This window comes from Bombina bombina, chromosome 3 (assembly GCF_027579735.1).
Source record: "Bombina bombina isolate aBomBom1 chromosome 3, aBomBom1.pri, whole genome shotgun sequence".
NCBI lineage: Eukaryota > Metazoa > Chordata > Amphibia > Anura > Bombinatoridae > Bombina > Bombina bombina.
The window spans coordinates 349,739,372-349,763,005 of record NC_069501.1 but is presented as its reverse complement, the minus strand read 5'-3'; the positions used below and the strand labels follow the sequence as shown (position 1 = coordinate 349,763,005).

The following is a 23,634-nucleotide window of genomic DNA, read 5'->3' as shown; positions in this document are numbered from 1 at the left end:
TTTCAAATTTACTGCAACTGACAGAAATTCTCAAAGGGACAGTCAAGTCCAAAATAAACTTTCATGATTCAAATAGGGCATGTAATGTTAAACAACTTTCCAATTTACTTTTATCAACAATTCTGCTTTGTTCTCTTGGTATTCTTATCCTAGGTAGACTCATATGCTATTTTCTTAGCTCTTAAAAAAGGGACAGTTCGCCCAAAAATGTTCTCCCCTTTAAAATATTCCCAATGATCCTTTTTACCTGCTAGAGTGTATTAAATTGGTTACAAGTAACTCCTTTACTCCTATTTCAGCATTTGAAATAGCTGATTTAGCCTGTGGTATAGCCACCTATACTGGAGTATATGCTATTGACAAGCCTAAGTAAACCGAGCCAGCAGAAGAAGTTACACTCTCAGTGGGATGCAGGATAGTTAGGTAATAAAATAAGTGCACACACTTGATAAGAAAGCAAGTGTGTGCACAGAAAGTGATAACATAATGAGATCTGATATCACCTTTAAGTTCAACCCATTGTAATAGGCTGTGGTTTCAAAGCACAAAATCAGCTACTTCATATACACATATACGCATGAAAATGCAATTTCTCAAATATTTTATACTCTGCAGTTGGTATAACAAGTTATTTAAAATACATTAATGGAAAAACATTTTTACAGTGTACTGTCCCTTTAAAGGCCACCTCTAATCTGAATGCATTTTGACAGTTTTTCACCATTAGAGGGCATTAGTTCATGTGTTTCATATAGATAACACTGTGCTTACGCACGTGAAGTTACCTAGGATTCTGTCAAAAGAACTGAAATAAGGGGGCAATTTGCAGAGGCATATATACAAGGTAATTACAGAGGTAAAATGTGTATTATAACTGTGTTGGTTATGCAAAACTGGGGAATGGGTAATAAAAGGATTATCTATCTTTTTAAACAACTAAAATTCTGGTGTTGACTGTCCCTTTAATCAACAAGTTTAATGTGACATGATACTTAAAATTCTCTCTGTTCTATCTAAAAGATAATATTTAAAAATGTATTACAAAACCTTTTTTTTTTTTTTAAATTGATGTTTCTATGTTGAATAAACCATTTTCTTTTTTTCTTTTTTTTTTTTTCTTGAAAGTTGTCCCTGTAAGCCAGTGAGCAGTAAAGTCCCAGGACTCAGTTTTAATATGTCCCTTTTAAGTGTTCATGTGCTTAAAAATTAATATGTAAGAATCCATGAAACAAGATAGCCACATTATTGTTTATTTGATCTCCATTAAATGTATCCAGTATTTGTAGAAAGAATTAGTATTGATCTGATGTAAAATGTATTTTTATTTATTTTTGATTTTTTGTATTTATCATTTGTAATTAAAAGACCATTAAATACAGCATTTCAAGTGAGTAGTATATTTTGTTATAACAAATTTCAGTTACTGACATTTTTTCTGCCACTGTATCATGTTACAGCCATCAGTCAATCAGAAACTTATATAAAGTGTGCAAATAAAAAGTCTTTACACAATAAATGTGCAGTGCCTCCACCAATCAGCAACTCTTTCCCAGTAGTGCATTGCTGCTTCTGAGCCTACCCAGCTATAAATTTCAACAAAGGATACCAATTTAACAAGCTAATTAGATAATAGAAGTAAATTTAGAAAGTTAAAAAACAAGCAAACTGCATGTTCTGTCTGAATTATGAACGTTTAATTTTGTTAAAGGGCCATAATACCCAAATGTTTAAACACTTGAAAGTGATGCAGCATAGCTGTAAAAAGCTGATTAGAAAATATCACTTGAACATCTCTATGTAAAAAAGAAAGATATTTTACCTCAAAAGTTCCTCAGTAGCCACCTCCCATTGTAAAGGATTTCTAAGCAGCATTTTAGTGTGTTTGTCCTGGGACATCTGAAGGGATTAGCATCGTGCACTCTCATATTATTTCACCAATCAGGTAAAGGAAGCTTACTATGAAATCTCATGAGAGTTAAGTCAAATCTCATGAGATCACAGTAAGAGTTCATGACCTCAGCACTGCTGATGCTGATTGGCTGCTGTTCATTTCTTCATTTTTCTTTAATTTTTTTACCTGCAGCTGGGAGCAGCTGAGTATAACTTTTTACACAGAAATTGTGAGGTAAAATATCTTCCTTTTTTACATAGAGATGCTCAGGTGATATTTTCCTGTCAGCTTTTTACAGTTATACTGCATCAGTTTCAAGTGATTTAGCATATGAGTATTATGTCCCTTTAATGTTCCTTATGAAAAGATTATAATAAGGAAGTAGTAAAAATCTCACCATTTAATATAGACTGTTAGCTAGTATTAAAAACATGGATAAATAAATTATACTAGTAACGTAATAGTATTGGTAGAACAGAGCTTGAATACCAGAAGACATAAATAGTATTATCAGAAAGCAGCTGTGCAGCAGCCTTGGCTCATATGATGAACCATGGGAGTAAAATCTGCCAAAAAAGTCACAACTGCTGCAGTATTAAAACACCTGTAATGTGTCTTATTGTATCTGGTATGTGCAACTAGCTAACTAGTATATATATATATATATTTAGTTTAGTATGTACACAAGTTTGTATTCCTTTTAGTCAATCACCTTGTAACATTCATATTGAGATGATTCAGTTGATTTTGGAATAACAATTGCAATAGCCATGCATTTTGTAACCGATTCCTTAGCTGCTCCATAAGTTTTGTTACATAAATTAGCTATAACCTTTTACTGTTAACAAGATTTTATATGCAGTTGTACAATAAAGGAGCATTTTCATACTTCCTGCAAATCATATGGTTATTCATTGCTTTGATGCTTATTCAGATATTTCCACCATCTCAGATTTCCATTGGCGGTTTGCAGTGATTAATTGTTTACAGGGAGATATCCCAGCTGCAGTTGTGATCACTGGACTAATTCTCGTAATCTTTCCTCTTTGCTGTTAGCTGCATGGGGAAATTACTTCGGATGGGTGCAGTACAGGATATACAAAGTAGCTGGAATCCGGAACTTCAGACCATAAACATAACTTAAAAAAAAAAAAAGCACTGAGTTTATAATTCACAAACTCGTCTAGACTTGACATTTATTTACTTTTGGAATACCAAAAACCATTAAAAAAATACTTGTAAGCAAATTATATATATATATATATATATACACACACACATATATATACACATATATATATATATATATATATATATATATATATATATATATATATAAAATTATTTTTTTCTTAAAGTCTGTACCGTTCGTTCCAAAGTGTGGTGTTTTTTCTAAAGAAAACTGGATGAATTATGTGCGTATGTGGACGTATGCTGCCAGAGAAAAATAACTTATCTTTTACCTGAAGAGTAAGCTAAACAGCTCTTCTTGATTAAAGGAGAATGTATGTGTACTTGTATATACATTTTATATTCTGCATTTAAAGGGACACTCAAGTCAAGATTAAACTTTCCAATTCACTTCCATTAACAAAATGGGCACAGTCTTTTTATAGTTACACTTTTTGAATCACCAGCTCCTACTGAGCATGTGCAAATTTGCAAAGAATATACGTATATGCATTTGTGATTGGCTGATGGCTGTCACATGATACAGGGGGAGTGGAAATAGATATAACTTGAAATTTGTCAGAAAAAAAATCTTCTACTCATTTTGAAGGTCAGACTAAGTGCTATTGCATTGTCTTGTTATCATGCATTTGTTGATTATGCAAATCTACTGTGTTTACTGATCCTTTAAAGGGACATGAAAATTAATTTTTTCATTCATGTTTTAGCTAGAGCATGCAAATTTAAATAACTTTAAGTAGGTTCAGAAGTTGCTGATTGGTGGCTGCACATATCTACCTCTTGTCATTGGCTATCAGCTAGCTCCCAGTATTGCATTGCTGCTCCTTCAACAAAGTATACAAATAAAATGAAACAAATTATTGTATGACCTATCTAAATCATGAAGGAAAAAAAATGGGTTTTATATCCCTTTAGATGGGCATTAAAGCACAAAAATACATTTTCTTCATAAATGGAAAGAGTCCACAGCTGTATTCATTATTTTTGGGTAATAAGAACCTGGCCACCAGGAGGAGGCAAAGACACCCCGGCCAAAGGCTTAAATACTTCTCCCACTTCTCTCATCCCCCAGTCATTCTTTGTCTTTCATCCCAGGAGGTTGTCAGAGAAGTGTCAGAAGTTTATTTTCGTCTGTTATGGAGGGTAGTACTCTTCGACATGGGATGGGAGTTTTAAGTAATCCTGTCAGTCTCTCAGTGAGGGCTTGGAGATGCAGGAAGAATATTTCTGCGAAACCATCCCGACTCATTTTAACAATTCCACAAGCAATCAGTGTTGTCAAACTTTCCTTCGCGGCCTGCTTTCTTCTCTCAAGTCCATGGCGGAGGCGAGGCTACAATCCGTCACACTTGAAGGGCCGTGTTCCTGTTCCATGGCTTAGATTCCGGTAAGATCGTTTCATTTTACTTCTTCATGATTGTACTGTAACTCATTTGTTCCTACGAACTCACATGAAAAATACAGTGTCTCAGTGGGACTCCTTTAGTATCTTGGAATCAAGGGTTAATATCTCCTGAGGGGGATTATTGAACAGGGTTTTTTTAATCATGTTTATGTCATTCAATCTGCTTATGTGTAGTGTTAACTGGGCTTGTGGCTTTTGGAACATAACGGCCTTTCGAAGTGACGTGACCTTGCGGTTGGGCGCTCTTTTTTTGGACTGTACGGTTCACCTTGTGACCGGGCATGTTTACGTTCTGGTCTCCCATTTCCGCATTCCTGACTGTGTCTGGTGTCTGGTTCATAGGAGGTGGGGAATGCCCCAGCCATTGTGGGTGTCAGGTGCCGTTTTAAATTGTTTTATGAATAGTCCATTTTTTTGGTATCCTTTATCCAATTATGGAGGATGCTGATGTTGAGATTGTTCAACTTTCTGATTCAGATTCTTCGTCCTGGGATGAATGCAAATTGGCCCCATTGATCAGTCAGTTATGTTCTTTAGGCTGTCCTAGAGCGCCTTGTTCCTCAGGTTCGGGGACTCAAGGAACTGCTGAGCCATCTGCCTCAGGGGAGCCCTGTCCTCCGGAAGGCGAGTTCCCTACCGCTCCCTACTACTACTACACATGCGGTAACCCAGGTTATGTTTTTTTCCTCCTCGGAGGGTGGATTGTTCCCCCCTGGAGGTTGTGGCACATTTTCGCTTTTACATACTTTTGGCTCTTGCTCGTCTACAAAGTCCAGATGTTTATTTGCGATTGTGCTCATGCCCGATTGCCCCAGGTGTCTCAGCCACAGGAGGGCATGTGCTGTTCCCTGTGGGTGTAACTGTTCCTGAGTTTTGTGCCTTTCGTGCAGGCTGGCTCGCCTTCGTGTTCTACTCAGACACGTTTTTTGAGCTGTTTAGGGACACTATCCTTCTCGGCTATGTGACTCTTCAGTCTCCTCCTTCAAATGGCTCACCTCGTTAGGCATGGGGGGGATGCCATAATCTCCTTTTAAGTCTTGTTATCGAGATCCTTACCAGTTTTTTGTTGAAGGAACAGGGTTTCCGTTGTTTCTTTGGATCTTTCTGCTCTTGGGCGTTAACCCTCGGGTTGCCTGTTATTTTATTTTATCCGGTTAGGATGACTTTTATTTTTCATACTATGTTTCTTGCAGCAACTTTCTCTAGGATCGCTACTCGCTGTTTGCTTCTATGGAAGTTGTTCGGGACACGTTAGTATCATGTTTGCCTGTTTTTTTCTTCCTACCTCTCTGAGGGCGGATTTAGCCAGTTTGGCAGTTATGGCCCTGGTTGCATGCTGGTCCTACTTGGGTTCAGATCTTCTCTTGTGGCTTATTCAGACACGTTGCGCCTATAATACCTTGCTGGTCAGGTTGGGGTGCTGAGTGCTCTCTATATTATTTATGTTTCTTGTTATTTGTTTTACAAGTTTCAGCTAAGCATTCTCAAGAGGACTTGCAGGTCCATGCGGCTCTCGGGATTGTTTCACTCCTAAAATAGCCATCTCTCTGGTAACTGGGTTAGTGAATTTTGCTGCATCACTCTGTTGCTTCCGATACCCTCGGAACCTAGAGTATTCCTTCCCACGTGGTGGGAAGGTTAGAGGGTTTAGCGCCTCTTTTCTGCCGGTCGGGGCGGTGTTGCCTTAGGAGGCCCTAGGAATTGTCCTTTTAGGACTTGTTCCTTTAGTGGTTCTCTTCTTCATTGAGGCCTTCTTGGACTCTGTCCGTTCTCCTTGTGGATTAGGTCTCCTTTGGGGGACTTGAATTCCCTTCGGGAGTTGGTTGTTCCTTTTTCGGGACATTAGACTGTGAGGCTTTTTTCTGGCTCCAGTTAGGGGCCCTTCCCCGGTGTTGGGGAATGCTCTACATCTCCTTCTTGGGATAGAAGAGGTCCTAGTGGTTTTCCACTCATATGGTTCAGGTATTGCCATCCAAATCCATGTTTTACTGTCCTCTGACTTCATATCTGAGGTGATGTTGAGGCTTGCTGTTGCTCTGTTCAAGTGACTTGTCCTCTCTGTTGACCTTGTGTCTGGAGCTCAGGGCTAGCTGGACAGCTAGCTCAGCATACTAAGGCTCTGTGGCAACTCTGTACTGTAGCAAGCCAAGGGTTGCTAGATTGATCCCCGTCGAGGTCTACTCAGCCGTTCCTCCTTTCGAGGTTGATAAAATGAGCAGCGCCTTGTGTCCCTTAAGGGGGATTAGCCGCACTTTTCAAGCACAATCATGTTAATGTTGCATGGACACCGTTCGCTCTAGTGTCCTTTTATGGCCTTGGGAGGCCTTGGCTCTTTGGAGTGTTGGGCTCTTGCAAGGGGTGGTCTCTTAGCTTTTGGCTCAGGACTTGCAATGGCTTCTTGCTCTTGTTATCCAGGTTATTCTGGATTTTTCCCAGGGAGGTCTTTTTTTTAATATCAGACGAGGGATTTATGTTCCTGGAAGAAATCTAAACATTTGTGGGGCCCAGGCTTCCTGTCCTGATCTTCCGATTGTCAAAGGTTTTACACAGCGTTTTCTCTTTGTGGATCCCGCTGTGGGATGTTACCGGACCTTATGATCCTAGGACTTGCCGGGGGTTCCAGTTTCTGGGGTACCTGGGCTTAGCCCTTGTTCTGGCTGCTCTGTTTTACTACTTGGCCAGATTTACTGAGAGCTGGGGCTCCTTGGGGCTTATCTTGTGCCGGACGATACTGTTCCCTTGGGACAGCCAAGTAATGTGACCTGATGGTGGGCTTTCCTGCCTAGCAAACGGAAGGTTTGCGGTTGCTCAGCTGTCACTCCTTGTGCCTGGTATGTGTGCTAGCACGATGGTGTTTTATGGGTTCTTTCCGTGTTCATCAGTAATGTGGTCTTGTGTTCTCTTGGTACTTCCTGTCTTATGGGCAGGTGTTTATTGATGCTCTCCTCTTCAGGAGGCTCATTGTCCTGGTTCGGGATTGGTCTGCTCTTGAGTTGTTCCTTTCCATCTGGGAAGCTGCTGGCTCCGCATTGAGACTTTAGTTGGGGGGCTTTGCTAGATCTCCTCGGGTCTAACGCCTGCTCAATTGTCTCTAGGTTGAAGTGGCTGTGTCCATTCTTCCGCCCTTTTGGGGGCCGGTCATAGGGTTCCTTTTCGGTTTCCTTGCTTTCAGATCTGCCGTTGCTTTGGCTGGTCCGGCTAGGTGTAGGATATGAGATCTGTTGTTCATCCTCAGGTCTTGGGGGTGACAGTGGACCTTTTTTAGAGGTTCTGTGCCTCTCCTCCTTTGAGATCTTTGAGTAGGTTTGGCGGCCTGGATTGCCTGGAGTGTGTCCTCTGTCTTGTAGGTTGGGCAATCTGCTATTTTGTTACTGGACTCGGATGTTTATTTTTTTGAGTTTGCTACTTGTAATTTTTCTGTTTCCTCAGTTTCTGAGTTCTGACATTTTGAGAACTTTGTCTTCAGGTGTCTTTTTTGGTGCTGTTGCACTATGTTTGGGATATGTTTCTTCTTCTTGATGATGCCTGGTTGCTCTTTGTGGTTTGGACATCGTCTCTTCTTGTTCTCGGGATCCATTCGGGTCTCTGTGGACTTGGCCTTCCTTTGAAGGGGACTGACTGCTGGGCGATGGTTCTCCTGGAGGAGCGTTGGCTCAGTGAGTCTGCTTGCGGCCTCTAGTTAGGCTTTCGGACTATCTGCAGGTCATTGTCCTTGGGGCCTTTTCCTTCTAGTTTTTTTTGCCCGGCTGTGACGAAGCAGGGTTTGGTTGGGTTGTTGTTTTTTTAGGCCTGGTTCCCTCAGAATGGGCCACCTGTTGTACCCTCCGATTTTTGCATTCAGTGTCCTCTATAGCTTGGGTATTGTTTTCCCAAGAGTAATGAATGCAGCTGTGGACTCTTTCCATTTATGAAGAAAAACTTAAATTATGCTTACCTGATCATTTTCTTTTCTTCAGATGGAAAGAGTCCACAGCTCCCCACCCGTATTTTTTCTGTGGGGCGTGTCTTATTTTTATTCTTCTGTCACCTTTTCACCCTGGTGTTTCTTCTACTGTTCCTTGTTCCTCGGCAGAATGACTGGGGGAAGAGGGGAGTGGAATGAGTATTTAAGCTTTTGGCTGGGGTGTCTTTGCCTCCTCCTGGTGGTCAGGTTCTTATTTCCCAAAAATAATGAATGCAGCTGTGGACTCTTTCCATCAGAAGAAAAGGAAATTATCAGGTAAGCATAATTTAAGTTTTTGTTACACTATTACTTGCATATAATTTAACCCCTGCATAGTTAAAGTTAGTTCCAGAGCAGCAGCAATGCATTACTGTTACCTAGCTGAATACATCTAGTGAGCCAATAACAAGAGACATATGTGTGTAGCCATATGCTCTCGGTAGTATTTTCCTGCTCCTAATCTTACCTAGTTATGCTTTTCAGCCAAAAGTAACCTAGAGAATAAAGTCAATTTGATCTAAGAAGTAAATTGAAAGGTCTATTAAAATCACATGCTGTCTCTGAAAAATTAAACTTTAATTTTGACTTTCATGTCCATTTAAACCTAAAATTACTAAAATTAATTATTATTAATTTAAACCTGATACTTTACACTTAATTCCCTAAAATTACCCATTATGAATTTAAACATGATACGTTATGCCTACTTCCCTATCTCACACAGTTAATTCAGGAGTTTCAAGGTTTTATACAATGCCTTATTCTGTCTTTAAGGTATTTCTGCTTGGTATCTTGCAGATAGATATAGGGCCAGCTATCCATCAACATGACAAATGTGTCTAGCAACTTAGTGGCCACACGTGCACATCATTACACAAACACGTTTGTTGCAACTGAAGTAAAATATACTGTATTATGTTGTTAAAAAGCAGTATATTTAACTATCTGGATCAAATTAGACATCAAATAACCACAAACTAATGAATCGCCATAAAAGGATTGCAGTGGTTTACCCCTTAATTGCTGAGCCATTTCCACCCCTGTGCTGAGCTTTATACTGGGTGCTGCCATCTTTGTACAGGACAGTTAAAATGTTTGCAGCTTGATTACACTGTTTAACATTTACATAACACATATAAAATTCCCTCAGGAATAATACAGAGAAACTTAGCCGCTCACTACAAAAATGTACAGCTCTGTATATTGTGCATGCTAAACTGCATGATATAGCTTGCCAAAAAGACAACAATACAAATGATCTGTGAATGTGCATCATTTTGTCACAAGGATACTTAAATTCCAAGATTGCAGCGCCCAGTGTTCAGGTGCACAACCTTTGAAGGGTTAAAATAAGAGAATAGTTTTCAAGTGAGCTGCAGGCACAGGAGAAAAACAATAGCATGGCGAGTTTTAAATGTTCTACTGTAGTTGTAGCCAGCAGTTTACTGTTCTTTTTAAAGGGGCATTAAACACTTTAAGATGGTAATATAAAATGATACATTTTATATATATAAAAATACTCTGCTATATACTTTCATTATTTACTTTGTCCCCTTTTTCTGTAATTCCATTCTGAAATTGTGAGCTTTTTAGTTCCTGTTAGAAACGAAAGTGTAGAACACTGTTATATTCCCCACAGCCATTGGCTGCACACTCTTGTGACCTATTTATAACTGTCCCTAATTGGCCACAATAGATAAGGTAACCTAAGTTACAACATGGCAGATCCCATTGTTTTAAAGACCTTAAAACTTTACACTTATTTTGTCAACATTTAAACAGCTAATAAAACTTTAAAAAAATACATCTACTTGTTATTCTGACTAATCTTTTCTTTGAATGCATCATTTTATCTAGCATTTATTTAGTGTTTAATGTCCCTTTAATGTGATCTGATGATAATATTAGTATAGTGTATCTGTATATTCTAGTGTTTGGCCCCAGAGGCTCATGGTAGTCTGTTGTTAATTGAAATGCCATTAACTTTATATTAGTGAATCAGATTAATGAAGCTTGTGCCAAGCACCTTATCCTTTATTCCTGCAGTAACAATGATACAATTACATATTTATCTTTTAACAAATATTCACTTTCTCTGTAGGTTAATGCATCACGGCAAGAGACCAAGCTGATGGAGGAAAGTGATCAACTAATTGAAATTATACAGCAGAGAAGACAAATTATTGGTACCAAAATTAAAGAAGGAAAGGTAAAAGCTGCAATATTTTTTTGTTTTTTTTTTGCCTAAATTAGCTACTGATTTGCAGCATTTTGAAGAAACCTTAGGACCACTAAATACAGTAAAATTGCACAATCAAAACATGCAGCACAAAATAGAATATAATAGCAATTACTCTGAATTTAAAATGAGCAGTAGATTTCTTTTTTCTTACAAAATTCCTTCCATGTGCATATAAACAGACTACACAATTTGATAATATGGAATACATCGGAACATTCTTTTTTCTTTGATTGCATGTTTGCTTAGTCTGAAAGTTTTTTTTTTACTTTAAAGGGACACTTAAGTCAAAATTAAACTGTCATGATTCAGATAAAGCATGCAATTTCTCTTGTTAAGTGTATCCAGTCCACGGATCATCCATTACTTATGGGATATTCTCCTTCCCAACAGGAAGTTGCAAGAGGATCACCCACAGCAGAGCTGCTATATAGCTCCTCCCCTCACTGCCATACCCAGTCATTCTCTTGCAACTCTCAACTAAGATGGAGGTCGTAAGAGGACTGTGGTGTTTTATACTTAGTTTATTTCTTCAATCAAAAGTTTGTTATTTTTAAATGGTACCGGAGTGTACTGTTTATCTCAGGCAGTATTTGGAAGAAGAATCTGCCTGCGTTTTCTATGATCTTAGCAGAAGTAACTAAGATCCTTTGCTGTTCTCACATATTCTGAGGAGTGAGGTAACTTCAGAGGGGGAATAGCGTGCAGTTTTTCCTGCAATAAAGGTATGTGCAGTTAAAATATTTTTCTAGGGATGGAATTTGCTAGAAAATGCTGCTGATACCGAAGTAATGTAAGTAAAGCCTTAAATGCAGTGACAGCGACTGGTATCAGGCTTATTAATAGAGATACATACTCTTATAAAAATGTATTTTAAAACGTTTGCTGGCATGTTTAATCGTTTTTTATATATGTTTGGTGATAAAACTTATTGGGGCCTAGTTTTTTCCACATGGCTGGCTTGAATTTTGCCTAGAAACAGTTCCTGGAGGCTTTCCACTGTTGTAATATGAGTGGGAGGAACCTATTTTAGCGCTTTTTTGCGCAGCAAAAATTACAGACACAGACATCCAGCTTCTTCCTGCATGTTCCAGGACTTCTCTGAAGGGCTCAAAAGGCTTCAAAAGTCGTATTGAGGGAGGTAAAAAGCTACAGTAGAGCTGTGGCAGTTGTTGTGACTGTTTAAAAAACGTTTTTGTCATTTGTTATTCTGTTTTTGGTATTAAGGGGTTAATCATCCATTTGCAAGTGGGTGCAATGCTCTGCTAACTTGTTACATACACTGTAAAAATTTTGTTAGTCTAACTGCCTTTTTTCACTGTTATTTCAAATTTGGACAAAATTTGTGTTTCTTAAAGGTGCAGTAACGTTTTTTATATTGCTTGTAAACTTGTTTTAAGTGTTTTCCAAGCTTGCTAGTCTCATTGCTAGTCTGTTTAAACATGTCTGATACAGAGGAACCTATTTGTTCATTATGTTTGAAAGCCATGGTGGAGCCCCATAGGAGAATGTGTACTAAATGTATTGATTTCACCTTAAACAGTAAAGATCAGTCTTTATCTATAAAAGAATTATCACCAGAGGGTTCTGTCGAGGGGGAAGTTATGCCGACTAACTCTCCCCACGTGTCAGACCATTCGCCTCCCGTTCAGGGGATGCACGCTAATATGGCGCCAATTACATCAGGGACGCCCATAGCGATTACCTTGCAGGACATGGCTGCAATCATGAATAATACCCTGTCAGAGGTATTATCTAGATTGCCTGAATTAAGAGGCAAGCGCGATAGTTCTGGGGTTAGGAGAGATACAGAGCGCGCAAATGCTGTAAGAGCCATGTCTGATACTGCGTCACAGTATGCAGAACATGAGGACGGAGAGCTTCATTCTGTGGATGACATCTCTGACTCGGGGAAACCTGATTCAGAGATTTCTAATTTTAAATTTAAGCTTGAGAACCTCCGTGTATTGCTTGGGGAGGTATTAGCTGCTCTGAATGACTGTAACACAGTTGCAATTCCAGAGAAATTGTGTAGGCTGGATAGATACTATGCGGTGAAGGTGTGTACTGACGTTTTTCCTATACCTAAAAGGCTTACAGAAATTATTACCAAGGAGTGGGATAGACCCGGTGTGCCCTTTTCCCCACCTCCTATATTTAGAAAAATGTTTCCAATAGACGCCACTACACGGGACTTATGGCAGACGGTCCCTAAGGTGGAGGGAGCAGTTTCTACTTTAGCAAAGCGTACCACTATCCCGGTTGAGGACAGTTGTGCTTTTTCAGATCCAATGGATAAAAAATTAGAGGATTACCTTAAGAAAATGTTTATTCAACAAGGTTTTATTTTGCAGCCCCTTGCATGCATTGCGCCTGTCACTGCTGCGGTGGCATTCTGGTTTGAGGCCCTGGAAGAGGCCATCCATACAGCTCCATTGGAGGAAGTTATTTACAAGCTTAGAACGCTTAAGCTAGCTAACTCATTTGTTTCTGATGCCATTGTTCATTTGACTAAACTAACGGCTAAGAATTCCGGATTCGCCATCCAGGCGCGTAGGGCACTATGGCTTAAATCCTGGTCAACTGACGTGACTTCAAAGTCTAAGTTTCTCAACATTCCTTTCAAGAGGCAGACCTTATTCGGGCCTGGCTTGAAGGAAATTATTGCTGACATTACTGGAGGCAAGGGTCATACCCTTCCTCAGGACAGGGCCAAATCAAAGACCAAACAGTCTAATTTTCGTGCCTTTCGAAATTTCAAGGCAGGAGCAGCATCAACTTCCTCCGCTTCAAAACAAGAGAGAACTGTTGCTTATTCCAGACAGGCCTGGAAACTTAACCAGTCCTGGAACAAGGGCAAGCAGGCCAGAAAACCTGCTGCTGCCCCCAAGACAGCATGAAGAAACGGCCCCCTATCCGGAAATGGATCTAGTGGGGGGCAGACTTTCTCTCTTCGCCCAGGCGTGGGCAAGAGATGTTCAGGATCCCTGGGCGTTGGAGATCATATCTCAGGGATATCTTCTGGACTTCAAAGCTTCTCCTCCACAAGGGAGATGTCGTCATCTTTCAAGGTTATCAGCAAACCAGATAAAGAAAGAGGCATTCCTAAGCTGTGTGCAAGACCTCCTAGTAATGGGAGTGATCCATCCAGTTCCGCGGACGGAACAGGGACAGGGGTTTTATTCAAATCTGTTTGTGGTTCCCAAGAAAGAGGGAACCTTCAGACCAATCTTGAATCTAAAGATCCTTAACAAATTCCGCAGAGTTCCATCATTCAAAATGGAAACTATTCGGACCATCCTACCCATGATCCAAGAGGGTCAGTACATGACCACAGTGGACTTAAAGGATGCCTACCTTCACATACCGATTCACAAAGATCATCATCGGTTCCTAAGGTTTGCCTTTCTAGACAGGCATTACCAATTTGTAGCTCTTCCCTTTCGGGTTGGCCACAGCCCCGAGAATCTTTACAAAGGTTCTGGGCTCACTTCTGGCGGTTTTAAGACCGCGAGGCATAGCGGTGGCTCCGTATCTAGACGACATCCTGATACAGGCGTCAAGCTTTCAAATTAGCAAGTCTCATACAGAGATAGTTCTGGCATTTCTGAGGTCGCATGGGTGGAAAGTGAACATGGAAAAGAGTTCTCTATCCCCACTCACAAGAGTCTCCTTCCTAGGGACTCTTATAGATTCTGTAGAGATGAAAATTTACGTGACGGAGTCGAGGTTATCAAAACTTCTAAATGCTTGCCGTGTCCTTCATTCCATTCCACGCCCGTCAGTGGCTCAGTGCATGGAAGTAATCGGCTTAATGGTAGCGGCAATGGACATAGTGCCATTTGCGCGCCTGCATCTCAGACCGCTGCAATTATGCATGCTAAGTCAGTGGAATGGGGATTACTCAGATTTGTTCCCTCTACTAAATCTGGATCAAGAGACCAGAGATTCTCTTCTCTGGTGGATATCTCGGGTCCATCTGTCCAAGGGTATGACTTTTCGCAGGCCAGATGGGACGATTGTAACAACAGATGCCAGCCTTCTAGGTTGAGGCGCAGTCTGGAATTCCCTAAAGGCTCAGGGATTGTGTACTCAGGAGAAGAAACTCCTCCCAATAAATATTCTGGAGTTAAGAGCAATATTCAATGCTCTTCTAGCTTGGCCTCAGTTAGCAACCCTGAGGTTCATCAGACTTCAGTCGGACAACATCACGACTGTGGCTTACATCAACCATCAAGGGGGAACCAGGAGTTCCCTAGCGATGTTAGAAGTCTCAAAGATAATTCGCTGGGCAGAGTCTCACTCTTGCCATCTGTCAGCAATCCACATCCCAGGCGTAGAGAACTGGGAGGCGGATTTTCTAAGTCGTCAGACTTTTCATCCGGGGGAGTGGGAACTCCATCCGGAGGTGTTTGCTCAACTGATCCATCGTTGGGGCAAACCAGAACTGGATCTCATGGCGTCTCGCCAGAACGCCAAGCTTCCTTGTTACGGATCCAGGTCCAGGGACCCGGGAGCGACGCTGATAGATGCTAGCAGCTCCTTGGTTCTTCAACCTGGCTTATGTGTTTCCACCGTTTTCCTGCTCCCTCGACTGATTGCCAAAATCAAGCAGGAGAGAGCATTGGTGATTCTGATAGCGCCTGCGTGGCCACGCAGGACCTGGTATGCAGACCTAGTGGACATGTTATCCTTTCCACCATGGACTCTGCCTCTGAGGCAGGACCTTCTAATACAAGGTCCTTTCAATCATCCAAATCTAATTTCTCTGAGACTGACTGCATGGAGATTGAACGCTTGATCGTATCAAGGCGTGGCTTCTCCGAGTCAGTCATTGATACCTTAATACAGGCAGGAAAATCTACCATAAGATATGGCGTAAATATCTTTATTGGTGTGAATCCTAGAATTACTCATGGAGTAAGGTTAGGATTCCTAGGATATTGTCCTTTCTCCAAGAGGGTTTGGACAAAGGATTATCAGCTAGTTCTTTAAAAGGACAGATTTCTGCTCTGTCTATTCTTTTGCACAAGCGTCTGGCAGAGGTTCCAGACGTCCAGGCATTTTGTCAGGCTTTGGTTAGAATTAAGCCTGTGTTTAAAACTGTTGCTCCCCCGTGGAGCTTAAACTTGGTTCTTAAAGTTCTTCAAGGAGTTCCGTTTGAACCCCTTCATTCCATTGATATTAAACTTTTATCTTGGAAAGTTCTGTTTTTGATGGCTATTTCCTCGGCTCGAAGAGTCTCTGAGCTTTCTGCCTTACAATGTGATTCTCCTTATCTGATTTTTCATGCAGATAAGGTAGTTCTGCATACCAAACCTGGGTTTTTACCTAAGGTGGTTTCTAACAAGAATATCAATCAAGAGATTGTTGTTCCATCATTGTGTCCTAATCCTTCTTCAAAGAAGGAACGTCTCTTACATAATCTGGACGTAGTCCGTGCCTTGAAGTTTTACTTACAAGCTACTAAAGATTTTCGCCAAACATCTTCCCTGTTTGTCGTTTACTCTGGACAGAGGAGAGGTCAAAAAGCTTCGGCAACCTCTCTTTCCTTTTGGCTTCGGAGCATAATTAGCCTATGAGACTGCTGGACAGCAGCCCCCTGAAAGGATTACAGCTCATTCTACTAGAGCTGTGGCTTCCACCTGGGCCTTTAAAAATGAGGCCTCTGTTGAACAGATTTGCAAGGCTGCGACTTGGTCTTCGCTTCACACCTTTTCAAAATTTTACAAATTTGATACTTTTGCTTCTTCGGAGGCTGTTTTTGGGAGAAAGGTTCTTCAGGCAGTGGTTCCTTCCGTTTAATCCTGCCTTGTCCCTCCCATCATCCGTGTACTTTAGCTTTGGTATTGGTATCCCATAAGTAATGGATGATCCGTGGACTGGATACACTTAACAAGAGAAAACATAATTAATGCTTACCTGATAAATGTATTTCTCTTGTAGTGTATCCAGTCCACGGCCCGCCCTGTCCTTTTAAGGCAGGTCTAAATTTTAATTAAACTACAGTCACCACTGCACCCTATGGTTTCTCCTTTCTCGTCTTGTTTCGGTCGAATGACTGGATATGGCAGTGAGGGGAGGAGCTATATAGCAGCTCTGCTGTGGGTGATCCTCTTGCAACTTCCTATTGGGAAGGAGAATATCCCATAAGTAATGGATGATCCGTGGACTGGATACACTACAAGAGAAATAAATTTATCAGGTAAGCATAAATTATGTTTTTAAACAACTTTCCAATTTACTTCCTTTAACCAAATGTGCACAGTCTTTTTATATTTACAGTCTGTGAGTTACCAGCTCCTACTGAGCATGTGCAAAAATTCACAAAATATGCATATATGCCTTTGTGATTGGCTGATGGCTGTCACATGATACAGGTGGAGTGGAAATAGACATAACTTTGAAATTTGTCAGAAAAAAATATACTAATTTGAAGTTCAGACAAAGTGCTATTGCATTATCTTTCTATCACATTATCTTTCTATCACGCATTTGTTGATCATGCAAATCTACTGTATTTACTAGTCCTTTAAAGGGACATAAAACAAGTTGGGATAGAGACAAAATAATATAATATGTACTTTAATTACTTTACCTGCAAATTTATACTACAGTGCTTCGTTATTAACCCTTTCTTTTTAGTTTCTGAATTGTAGAGCTCTAACTCCCCCCACACATTTCCTATTATGGCTGTAGCCACCTTTGTTTTGGTAAAATGCAGAAGTGAATAGGGATTATCTGCTGGAGCAGGCCTAGAAGCTGTGAACTCAGTTGAAATACAGTGCCTCTGTCTAAACACTGATAAGGGGGGTGGAGTAAGCTGCTCCAGACAGCACAGCTTTGTAACTAATTTTCCTTATTTTTGAAAATTATTTTCAAAATACTTGCCAGCAATTTTTAAACAATTTTTTAATGTAAACTATTTTTACTTAATTAGCCCTTTTATGATATGCACAAATCTCAACCTGTTTTATGGCACTTTAAAGACCCTTTAACCCCTTCCCATCATTAGGGCGTTTTGTGCCATCCTAACTGCTATGGAGTTTAGCGACGGCATGGAACGTCCTAACCGTTTGGCTGTTCTGAAACCAGAAGGCACTCCCCTATGACCCGATCCCATCATTGAAATCCTGCGATCAAATGAATGATCACGTGATTGAAATTTTTACTCATTTGTTATCTCAGAATTTTGTTCAAATGTAGACAAATGAGTCCCGGCAGGAAGGGGGTTAACTGCTGTAAATATCTATTTATGTTTGTTTGTTTACTTTGTATTCTGTTCAAGACATTCTGTTTCTTCCTCCCTAACCAGGACAGGTTCCTGTAAATGGGAACTTCCTCTTTTTGTTAAAAATAAAAACAGTATTGTAATGTCTGCTTGAGTATTTTAAGATACAAACCAAACAAATTATAGTCCATGACCATTTTCTATTACAGCTATATCAGTGTGCACCTTTTGTGTCTATGTGTGTAGCCTTTAGAATAAAATAATCTGGATTCAGGAAGAGGAGGCCTTCATATCAGTGCAGAGCTCTATCTCGTTCTCTCTCTTTAAAGCAGAAACAAAGATTTACACAGCAGATTGTATGAAACCAGTACATAAAAAAACAAAGCAAATCAAAGTCTTGGTGAAATAATACAGCCTAAAAGAGATTATATACAGTAGTTCATCTCACAACATTTAACGGGATAGTAAAGTCAAACGTTCATGATTCCTATAGAGCATGCTTTTTTTTTAAAAACATCCCAATGTACTTCTATGTTCAATTTTGCTTTGTTTTTTTAGATATGGGACATGGTGGCACTTAACAAATGGATCATAGTTTTTATTGTGTGTTAAATAGGCAAAGCCATATTCCATATTACCTGCTACAATACCTTACTTGTCCGGTACTACTGAACTAGTGGAGATGTTTTATTTATTTGTCATAATCCATCCTTCTGTGTATTGACAAATAGATTAACTAGAGAGACAGACAAATAAATAAATAGAATAAATCATTTTCTATGTAACAAAAACAAACAACAAACAGTGGTAATTAAAGTAGAAATAATGTCTCTTGGATCATATTTGCTTGTCAGTGTTCCATTTTCCTCTCAATTAATGTGAAATCCCTCCTTTGGCAACAAGCCCTTACACTGCCTTTCTGTTATGTAGTGTTCTTCTGTAAATTAACTAGAAATGTCAAGCCTACTAGTGGTTTTATGGGAAAATAATGCATAAGAAAAAAGTCCAGTTAAGTTTTAATGGTTCACTGAGCTGTCATCCACCTCTAATTAACTTGTGTGCAATAGATGTTGTAAAGAGTGTTTGAACACCAGTGCTCCAAAAGGTGCAATGTCAGTACTAATAAGCTCTTTTTTGTTAACTGAAAACAGTAGGTGGCCTTTATTATAAAGCAAATAACATTATGAGAATTTTTTGGATCTATTACATATTTTAACTACATCACAGGAGGACTCAAGATATAAATATATCTAATTACCATAAATTGTTAAACTTATAAATTGTGTTCTTTTTTCGGATAAAATACACCAGCCAGTCATTAAAAATAAATTAAAGACAAAATGAAACTTTTACAGTCCAGATAAAGCATGCCGTTTTAAGAGTTTTCAATTTAATATTATCAGTTAACCTTTGTTGAAAGCATACATAAATAGGCTTAAATGGGAGCTATCTGGTGATTGGTGACTATGCATATACTTATCTTGTCATTGGCTCACAAGATGGGTTCAGCTAGGTCCCGTTAGTGCCTTGCTGCTCTTGAAATAACAACTCCGCCCACAGATTACATCACAATCTGGGCTACATCTAGGAGCGCTGCTTAATAGCATTGAGAGTCTGTTGAATCCAACTAGTGAGTGTTTTGTAACTAGCGAACTTATATTGCAGCACAGCCCGTGATGTCATCAGTGGGCAGAGCTTGGCTGCTATTTCTCTTGTAAGATGTATCGAGTCCACGGATTCATCCTTACTTGTGGGATATTCTCTTCCCCTACAGGAAGTGGCAAAGAGAGCACCCACAGCAGAGCTGTCTATATAGCTCCCCCCTTAGCTCCACCCCCCAGTCATTCTCTTTGCCTACTCTAAGTAACTAGGAAGTGCAGAGCGAGTGTGGTGACAAAAATGTTAGTTTTTTATTTCTCAAGCAAAAGTTTGTTATTTTAAATGGTGCCGGTGTGTACTATTTACTCTCTGGCAGAAAAGAGATGAAGATTTCTACAAGGAGGATTATGATCTTAGCACTTTGTAACTAAGATCCATTGCTGTTCTCACAAGGGCTGAAGAGTAAAGGAAAACTTCAGTTGGGGGAACGTTTTGCATGCTAAGCTGCATATGAGGTATGTGCAGTCTATATTTTTCTAGACAGACTGTGTTTATTCTAGAAAAGGCTGGCAATATCCCCATGAGGGAAGGGTAAGCTGTATTCAGACACTTGGATAGGAATTTCAGTTTGCTTGAAGGGCTCTTTTGTTACTGGTGACACTGTTAATAAAAAATAAAAAAAAAGTTTTTGTTTGTTCAGTAAATGATGCAATTATAACGTTTTTTGAAGGGACTAAAGGGGTCATTGTGGCTTGTGTTAAGGTTTTTTAACCCACATTGTTAATTAAGAGACACTCAGGTGTTTTTCTAATAGGCCTCAAAACATTGAGTGAGGTGGGAGGGGCCTATTTCTTTCATGTAATTAGCAAGAGTCCATGAGCTAGTGAAGTATGGGATATACATTCCTACCAGGAGGGGCAAAGTTTCCCAAACCTCAAAATGCCTATAAATACACCCCTCACCACACCCACAAATCAGTTTTACAAACTTTGCCTCCTGTGGAGGTGGCTGCCATTTCTTTGGCATCTTGGTTAAAATCTTTGATTCATCATGCTTATGTCGAGTCGGGTAAAACTCTGCCTCAAAGGATTACAGCTCATTCTACTAGGTCAGTTTCTACTTCCTGGGCGTTTAGGAATGAAGCTTCGGTTGATCAGATTTGCAAAGCAGCCACTTGGTCTTCTTTGCATACTTTTACTAAATTCTACCATTTTGATGTGTTTTCTTCTTCTGAAGCAGTTTTTGGTAGAAAAGTACTTCAGGCAGCTGTTTCAGTTTGATTCTTCTGCTTATAATTTCAGTTTTTTTCATTATAAGATTTAAACTTTGTTTTAGGTGTGGATTTTTTTTATCGGAATTGGCTGTCTTTATTTTATCCCTCCCTCTCTAGTGACTCTTGCGTGGAAGATCCACATCTTGGGTAGTCATTATCCCATACGTCACTAGCTCATGGACTCTTGCTAATTACATGAAAGAAAACATAATTTATGTAAGAACTTACCTGATAAATTAATTTCTTTCATATTAGCAAGAGTCCATAAGGCCCACCCTTTTTTGTGGTGGTTATGATTTTTTTGTATAAAGCACAATTATTCCAATTCCTTATTTTTTATGCTTCGCACTTTTTTCTTATCACCCCACTTCTTGGCTATACGTTAAACTGATTTGTGGGTGTGGTGAGGGGTGTATTTATAGGCATTTTGAGGTTTGGGAAACTTTGCCCCTCCTGGTAGGAATGTATATCCCATACGTCACTAGCTCATGGACTCTTGCTAATATGAAAGAAATGAATTTATCAGGTAAGTTCTTACATAAATTGTTTTTCAGGCCTCAGTTGCGCAATTTCTTTTCCTTAGAGACATCCAACTGCTTCTCTAGAGGTTCCTGCTGTGTTTGAGGGCTGTAAAGGAGGTTTTTTCCCCACAAATCGTTCTGAAGGGCAGGTAGGCGCCACAGCAGAGCTGTGGCAAGGTGCTGGTAGTCTTTTTTTACCGGTTTTGAAGTTTTTTCAATCCGGTTTTGCCATTAAGGGGTTAATTGTTTATTTGCATAGCTGTGCAAAGTTACTAAGGCTATAAGATACTACTGTAAACATTTTGTTACGTTTACTGCTTTTTTACACTGTTTTACAGAACTTGTGCAGCTTTTTTTCTCTTAAAGGCACAGTACCGTTTTATTTCTAAGTGTTATTTACTTTGATTACAGTGTTTTCCAAGCTTGCTTGTTACATTACTAGCCTGTTTAACATGTCTGATACCAAGGAAAATCCTTGTTCAATGTGTTTGGAAGCCATTGTGGAACCCCCTCTTAGAATGTGTCCCAATTGTACTGATATGTCTATAAATTATAAAGAACATATATTAGCACTTAAAAATAGGGCAATAGATGATTCTCAGTCAGGAGTAAATAAGGGTTTGCCATCTAGCTCTCCCCAAGTGTCACAACCAGTAACGCCCGCACAAGTGACGTCAAGTGGCGCCTTATCTAGACGACATCCTAATTCAGGCGTCAACTTTCCAGTTAGCCAAGTCTCTCTCACATGGGCCTCGTGTTGGCTTTTCTGAGATCTGGAAAGTGAACATAAAAAATAGTTCTCTCTTCCCTCTTACAGGAGTTTCCTTCCTAGGGACTCTGATAGACTCGGTAGAAATAAAAATATTTCTGACGGAGATCAGAAAGTTAAAACGCATAACCACTTGCCGAGCTCTTCATTCCATTCCTCGGCCATCAGTGGCTCAGTGTATGGAGGTAATCGGACTCATGGTAGCAGCAATGGACATAGTTCCTTTTGCCTGCCTACACCTCAGGCCACTGCAGCTATGCATGCTCAAACAGTGGAATGGGGATTATGCAGATTTATCTCCTCAACTGCATCTGGACCAGGAGACCAGAGATTCTCTTCTCTGGTGGTTGTCTCAGGACCACCTGTCTCAGGGAATGTGTTTCCGCAGGCCAGAGTGGCTCATTGTAACGACAGATGCCAGCCTGCTAGGCTGGGGTGCAGTCTGAAATTCCCTGAAAGCACAGGGCTTATGGTCTTGGGAGGAAGCTCTCCTTCCGATAAACATTCTAGCACTGAGAGCGATATTCAATGCACTTCAGGCGTGGCCTCAGCTTGCTGCGGCCAAATTCATCAGGTTTCAGTCGGTCAACATCACGACTGTAGCTTATATCAATCATCAAGGAGGAACATGGAGTTCTCTAGCGATGATGGAGGTAACCAAAATAATCCAGTGAGCAGAGGATCACTCTTGCCATCTCTCAGCGATCCACATCCCAGGAGTAGAGAACTGGGAGGCGAATTTTCTAAGCCGTCTGACTTTTCATCCGGGGGAGTGGGAACTCCATCCGGAGGTATTTGCCCAGCTGATTCAGCTATGGGGCACACCAGAATTGGATCTGATGGTGTCTCGTCAGAATGCCAAATTTCCTTGCTACGGGTCCAGGTCCCGGGATCCCAAGGCGGTACTGATAGATGCTCTAGCAGTGCCTTGGTCCTTCAATCTGGCCTATGTATTTCCACCGTTTCCTCTCCTTCCACGTCTGGTTGCCAGAATCAAGCAGGAGAGAGCTTTGGTAATTCTGATAGCACCTGCGTGGCCACGCAGGACTTAGTATGCAGACCTAGTGGACATGTCCTCGGTTCCACCGTGGACTCTGCCAATGAGGCGGGACCTTCGAATCTGAGGTCCGTTCACGCATCCAAATCTAATTTCTCTGCGTCTGACTGCTTGGAGATTGAACGCCTGATTCTATCAAAGCGTGGTTTCTCTGAGTCGGTCATTGATACCCTGATTCAGACTAGAAAGCCTGTCACCAGGAAGATTTATCATAAGATTTGGCGAAATATCTTTATTGGTGTGAACCCAAAGGTTACTCGTGGAGTAAGATTAGGATTCCTAGAATATTGTCTTTTCTCCAAGAAGGTTTGGAGAAGGGATTATCTGCTAGTTCCCTAAAAGGACAAATATCTGCTTCGTCTATTCTACTTCACAAACGTCTGGCAGATGTTCCAGATGTTCAAGCATTTAGTCAGGCTTTGGTCAGAATCAAGCCTGTATTTAAACCTGTTGCTCCGCCATGGAGCCTAAACTTAGTTCTTAAAGTTCTTCAAGGGGTTCCGTTTGAACCTATG

General features: G+C 40.3%; 1 protein-coding gene across 3 annotated transcripts in view; it reads left to right on the top strand.

The window, feature by feature from the left end:
- MID1 (midline 1) overlaps positions 1 to 23,634 on the top strand; it is a 297,353-nt gene that overhangs the window by 196,554 nt on the left and 77,165 nt on the right. For all 3 annotated transcript variants that reach the window (XM_053706462.1, XM_053706460.1, XM_053706461.1), the window contains one exon: positions 10,532 to 10,639. In XM_053706462.1, the coding sequence (XP_053562437.1) occupies positions 10,532 to 10,639 (108 nt within the window). The remainder of the gene's footprint in view (positions 1 to 10,531; positions 10,640 to 23,634) is intronic.